This window comes from Fukomys damarensis, unplaced genomic scaffold (genome assembly GCF_012274545.1).
Source record: "Fukomys damarensis isolate Sample0158 unplaced genomic scaffold, DMR_v1.0_HiC HiC_scaffold_38, whole genome shotgun sequence".
NCBI classification, from domain to species: Eukaryota; Metazoa; Chordata; class Mammalia; order Rodentia; family Bathyergidae; genus Fukomys; species Fukomys damarensis.
In genome coordinates, this window is record NW_022900950.1 from 24,286,106 (window position 1) to 24,292,867 (window position 6,762).

General features: G+C 35.9%; 1 protein-coding gene across 2 annotated transcripts in view; it reads left to right on the forward strand.

Moving 5' to 3' along the window:
- The window catches only part of Rnf17 (ring finger protein 17), a 161,723-nt gene that overhangs the window by 95,760 nt on the left and 59,201 nt on the right, over positions 1–6,762 (forward strand). For both annotated transcript variants that reach the window (XM_019208895.2, XM_010633821.3), the window contains exons 17-19: positions 1,122–1,272; positions 4,475–4,590; positions 5,848–5,968. In XM_019208895.2, coding sequence (XP_019064440.1) covers positions 1,122–1,272; positions 4,475–4,590; positions 5,848–5,968 — 388 coding nt within the window. The remainder of the gene's footprint in view (positions 1–1,121; positions 1,273–4,474; positions 4,591–5,847; positions 5,969–6,762) is intronic.

Below are 6,762 nucleotides of genomic sequence, written 5' to 3' on the forward strand. Positions count from 1 at the left end.
TTCTGTTCTGTCTTCTGGAGCTGAGTAAAATGGCCTTTTTGACCACCTATGTGTCTCTAGTGTGGATTCAGGTACCGGCCCAATCAGGAGGCCTGAGAGCATGGGGGCAGGGCGGGGATGCTGCAAAGGTGCCCACACGGCTGGGCAATTCTCACTGGTCTTGTCCCAGGCTGGACATTGCTGTAATGTCAAACTAGCATCACACTAGTTTGTGATCACAAAAGGAAAAAAAATATAACTGCAGTGGGAGATGTCAAAATTATCATCTCAATGGACACATATATTTTAGCATATTAGTAAGTATTACCTTCTGTGTTACAACGTAAATCTATATAGTTCTTATAGTTTAGCCAAAAGATTTTGACTCAAATCTGTCAAATCTTTAGATATAGTATTCAGCTTTGGGGAAATTCAGCAGATAGACCCAACGTAATAGAGGAATAAACTAAATAACAGTATGAGGTCATAACCACATAAATCCAGAAGTTAAGGCATTCTATGGAAAGAGAGTTGGCTGTCTTCTAGACGAAGTCATTTTAAAAAGAGTTTTGTGGGCCGGTATTTAGCTTAGTGGTGGTACAGCCTGCCTCCCAAGTACAAGGTCTCCTATTTGATCCCGAGTACAAAAAATAAATAAATAAAAATTAAAAAGAGGGTTCTGCTAGATTATGAAAGAGATAAGGTCCAGAAACAATGTGTGATCGTGACTTGCATACTGATTTGAACCAGTTAAGGAAAGCTAAACATGCTTTAAAATTACTAATAAAATTTACAGAAACAGTAAAGGTAAGAATTGATAGAAAATACAGGTTACTAAATTATATGTATGGTATGGTCTAGTTTTGATTAAAAAGTCTGGGATGTTTGTGTGTGTATAGAAAAAAACATCTAGAAAAATATACACTTGATGTAATTTGATTTAATTTTGTTATATGTATATATGCAAATTTTATACTGATTCTGCAATAAAGTAAATTCATAGCACAGCACATAATTTATAGATTTGTATGTAATTCCAGCTTTGAAGTTTCATATTTTTGAGCAGTAGTACATATAAAATATTCAGTGTTTTAATTTTAAGTTTCTATAAAACTACAGTGTTCTGTTTCTTCATTTCTTAGGCAGAGAACCCAGATTTTTTAGTTCTGTTAAAGACAATTGAGGAATTCTATGAAAGTGAAGATGACAATTTCGAAATTGTCTGTCCAGTTCAAAATCAAGCCTGTGTCGCTAAATTTGAAGATGGAATTTGGTACCGTGCAAAAGTCATTGGTAAGAAAGTGCACACTGCTTGTACAGAGAAATCTCACATTTCAAAAATTTTTTTGTTTCAGTAGATACAAATTAAATCTTGAAATGGTGTCATTACCATTTGCTCTGTGTGTCTTCAGAAAGCTAGCTATAATGATGTCAGTGTCTCTCCTGAGATTTTGACTTGACTAGGACTTAACTATTGGGCGTCTGGCTAGAAAACTAGTAGCTAATGCAAAGCAGCAACAGTTAAGTATTGAAAACTGGTGACATCCTAGCTTCATAATGTCTTTCTCATGCTATTTTGCCAAGGTACAAACTGATTGTACAACCTTTTGTGTCCTCTTAGCTTCCTTAGTATTTTTCCTCTTTTCTGGGAATTATTTAACAGTAATCATTTTAGCATTTCTCTACCCTTTCTGTGTCCTCAAATCAATAAATTCAGCTTATAAAATAATAAAAGATTGGATTGGAAATAGAAGTTTATGAAAAAGATTATAAAAAAGTACTAGTAACAAAAATAAGAAAATTTATAGTTAGTGCCCCAAGCTTAGCTCTAAAGAGAATAATTACATACCAAGTCTTTGTGGTTTCAGAAATTAGATACACTTAGACAGTTTAGCCATTGTGGTATGGATTGTCCCTCCAAAACTTACGGAGGGATTTGATTCAGCATGGCAGTACTGGGAGGTGGGAACTGGTGGAAGGTGTTGGGCATGGAAACCGAACCCTTGTGAAGGAATTAATGCATTTCTTGGGTTAGTGAGTCCTTTCCTTTTAAGAGGGGAGTAGCTACCCAGAGAGGAGGTTTTTAGGAAGGGAAATGGTATAAAATAAGGCCTTCCCTTTGACATACACCCACTTGTCTTCCACTTTCCACCCAAAGTAAAAAGCACAAGGAAGAAGCAAAGACCTTTACCAAGAAGATGAGCAAATGTTGGTGCCATGATCTTGGGTTTCCCACCCTCTAGAACCACGAACTAAAATAAATCATCTCTCTTCATAAATTATTCAGTGCCAGGTATTTTTTTATAGCAACAAAAAATGGACTAAGTCTCATTCCTTTTTACAGGCTTTCTAGTTTGTAGATAAGTACCTTTTAAAAAGATTGAAGTTAGTTCAGTTTGATACTGTTAAATTTTTTTCATTGTTAAATAATCTAAGATCCTTACCTGTTACTTCTACTATCCAAGTTCTATGTCTTGTATCAAAACTTTTTGTTGTTTTTTTCAGTACTAGGGATTGAGTCCAGCATTCTTGTTCCTTGGCAGAAGGAGAAGTAGCACTGTACTCAAAATGATGCTTCACACATTTTAGACCCTACTATAGTCATGGGTATTTTTTTACAGCTGTTTCTTTTGGTATTTGCCTGTTATTTCTTCAAATAATATGTAATATTTCAGTTGATGCTTCAGTTTTAGACATTATCTGTTTGCCCATTTTTCTGTAAGATAATTACTTTTCTTCTTTCTCTTCCCATATTTGTATCACAACTTTCAGTTAAATCCATATCCTGTGTAAATATTTTCATTGCTGAACAAAAAAATATATTTTGATAATTCTGAGGAAATAATTATGTCAATTTTTCACTTGTGTTTTTTGTTTGTTTGTTTGTTTTTGGTACCGGGGATTGAACTTGGGTCCTTGTGCTTGCAAGGCAGGCCACCGAACTGCTGAGCTAAATCCCCAGCCCTCACTTGTGTTATTTTCTTTTAATTTATACCTACATTTTCTTCATACTTCAAAGCAATTTTACCTGGATAGACCTTTTTAAAATTTTCAATTTTTTTAAACCATCAAACATTCTTCTGTTTTCTCCAAGTGTAGTGCTTCGCTTATTACATATTTGTTCTGGGAACTTATTCTACTTGGCAGTACCCTTCATTGTTCCCTTGTATTGGATCCTTGGTTTCTTGTATCCTGTTTTCACTTTTCAGTTTACTCTTTTACTTAGTGAATCCGTTGGCCAATAGCTTCCTCAGAAAGAACACATAAATTTAAGACTTTCCCAATCTGCTCTGTTCGCATATGTGATAGGTAATTTGAGTAAGAAAAATAATATTCTTTCAATTCTACCCCATATCCACCTGTTTGTTTACAATTCCATCTCCATTCATAGTCAGAATCTAATGGTATTGATAAAGTTGGGAATATCCTTCTAGCCTGCAGATTCCAGGGGACAAGAGGTGGGGAGGGGTTCATCTACATTCTGGTCTTGGCATTTGTAACCTGTGCCTTCTCACTTATTATTGACATCCACTACCATAGGGTCTAAGTTGTATAAAGTGTCATCTTGAGTACCAGCGCTATGGCAACTACTTACATTTTTGCCAAGGAACAGAGAACACTGGACTTGTTTTCATACTGAAATGATATATACCTTATTAGTCTTTAAACTTGAAAATAATTGCAACACATCTCGTAGCACTTGGCATACAGGTGTGCCTAAAACGGCTACAGTCAACCATATATTTTGAGTGATTTCAGAAAGGTCAGTGTGTGATAGGTCATTTGGTGGTGGTGGTGGTGGTGGTGGAGACAAAAATCTCACTATATAGTTTAGGCTGGCCTTGAACTCGCTGTGTAGTCCAGGCTGGCCTCCAATTCACAGCAATTTCCGGCCTCAGCGTCCCAAGTTTTGGGATTACAGATATGCACCACCATACCTGCCTGATAGGTCATTTAAACTTGTGTGTTTGAGCTAGGCGTAGTAGCGCATGCCTGTAATCCCAACACTCAGGAGGCTGAGGCAGGAGGATCGCTGTAAATTCAAGACCAACCTGGGCTACATAGTGAGTTCCAGTTCAGTCTCAACTACATAGCGAGACCCTGTCTCAAAAAACAACAAAAGAAAGGGCTAGGGATTTGGCTCAGTGGTCCCGCCACCTTCCTCTCAAGCACCAGGACCCAAGTTCAATCCCTGGTACCACAAAAAATTATAAATAAACAAACTTGTGTGTTTGAACCTTTCAAATATTTCTAAAGACAGTCATGGTGGTACATGCCACTTAGGCTGAGACAGGAAGGTTGCAAAGCTGAGTCTTGCCTGAAGAACTTAGACTGTCTCAGACTTTGAAAAAAAAAGAATGGGATGTAGCTCAGTGAGAAGACCTTGGATTCAATTACCAGTACCATAGGGTTTGGGGGTTTCTTTAAAACATAAGGAACTGGACCGACTTAGTGATCTGTAAGTTTGTGATTTCAAATTTCATAATTTTTAAAGGATTGCCTGGACATCAAGAAGTTGAAGTTAAATATGTGGACTTTGGCAACACAGCAAAAATAACTCTTAAAGAGATACGTAAAATAAAGGATGAGTTTCTGAATCCCCCAGAGAAGGTAATCTACTGGTTATGAACTCTAGAGTTACACTATCAGCACAAACATGAAAGTATTTTATCGTTTTTTTTGTTTGTTTGTTTTAGGGGTGTTCTTTGGTACCAGGGATCAAACTTGGGACTTTGTGCTTATGAGGCACGCAGCAGAACCACTGAGCTAAATCCTCAGCCAATGTGAAAGTTTTGGAAGTTATGTTTACTATGGAAATGTTCTGATAGCCACTATAGATACGTGTTGCTATAGTTACTACTTGAGAAATAATATGTGGTGCTGGAGGTATAGCTCAGTGGTAGAGTACTTGGCTCACATGCGTAAGTCCAAAGCTCTGCAAAATAATGTATTTATGTTGGTATATATTATTAATTATAAATATTTTATATATGTATATTTGTGTCTCAAGTGCTTACTGGTCTACAGATTTTAACATATTTTGAGATATATAGTGTGGTAAGAGCTACACATGATATTTTGAATGAGAAAGCTCATCTGAGAAGTACTTTTACTGTATTTAAGTTATACGTAATGTCTGAGAGCAGAGAAATCTCAGAATATGTGAAAAACTTTGGCCTTGTTGATCTCTGGGGTACGTAGGATTCCTAGAGAAGTATATGAAGGGCTGGATGTGGTAGTGTATGTCTATAATTCCAGCACTCAGTAGGCTGTGGCAGGAAGATTGCCATGAGTTCAAGACCAGCTTGGGCTACATAGTGAATTCGAGGCCAGCCTGAACTACACAGTGAGACCCTGTCCCAAAATTTTCAAAAAAAAAAGTATATGATATAGAGGCTTATTTCTAATATATGTTCTCATGTTATTTAAGTTATTAATCCATATTTTTCATTTTGAGAAATGAGTAACATTTCAAGAAACTTGAAATTTTAGATAAGCAAAAGGGGAATCACTCAAAAATATTGTTTAATTTGGGGTGTATTTACTGATGAAATGCATCATCTCTGTTTTTAACAGTTATAGAATCAGACTATACATATTTCTATAAACCTGATTTTCTCACTTATCTTTTCAAATGAATGCTTATTCGGTATATTAATGTGCAGTGACTTACTCAACCAAATAGTTTCTTTCAGTTGCTTACACTTAAAAGTGCTTTTCATACAACATCACACATTTATTTATTTCTAAATCCAGATACAGATTCACTTTTCTTTTGGGGGATTTTTGTGGTGCTGAGGCTTTAAGCATGTTTACAAAGATTACATAAAGATTCCTTTGTTAATAATGAAATTTTGTTTGTTACAGGCAGTTAAATGTAAACTGGCATATATTGAACCATGTGAAAGAACTGCACAGTGGTCCAAAAAAGCAAAAGAAAAATTTGAAGAAAAGACTCAAGATAAATTTATGACATGTTCAGTTATTAGTAAGCTATTTCCATTTTTATTTATTACAAAATTATGCATAATTTTAAATAAGATTAACATTATGTAACATTTGCCATGTCTTAGAATATATTCACTGGATCATGAGTAGTAGTAGTAGTAGTGAGAGTCAACATTTATGGAGAATTGAGTAAATGGGACTGTATCTTTTGCAAGCTCTAAAGTCTCAAGTCAGCACATGAGGCAAATTTTACCTTTAAAGACCAACTCACACTTATGGGCATGATGGTGCATGCCTGTAGCTACTCGGGAGGCTGAGGCAGGAGGATAACTCAAGCCTAGAAATGAAGATTAGCCTGAACAATATATAAAGACCCTGCCTAAAAAATAAAAACAAAACAAGTCATCCTTTACATGTTTCCTTGAAAGCTCTAAAGCTGGGAATTAACTTCATTTATTTGTCATCTGGTAAGGCTCTGTTTTTATCCTTGACACAATGAATGCTAAGTTTTAATTTCCAAGTGAGTAAAGGGAGGTGGAACATGACTGGTAAATAGTTTATATTTGCTGGTTGTTTTTTCTTTCATTTGGCTTAAGTGAATCCAACTGTAGGCTCTCAGCATATTTTGTAAAAAGTTACTCCTTTCTGGAACAACTGGAGAACAAAACCTAAGCATTAGCCCACACAAGAGGTTCTGAAAATCAAAAAGTTTAATGACAGGGGTGGAGATTTGGCTCAGCAGTGCCACCACCTGTGTCACAAGCATAAGAGCCCAAGTTTGATCCCCAGTACCAAAAAGAAAAAAAGTTTAATAGCAATCTGATCTGAATTGGC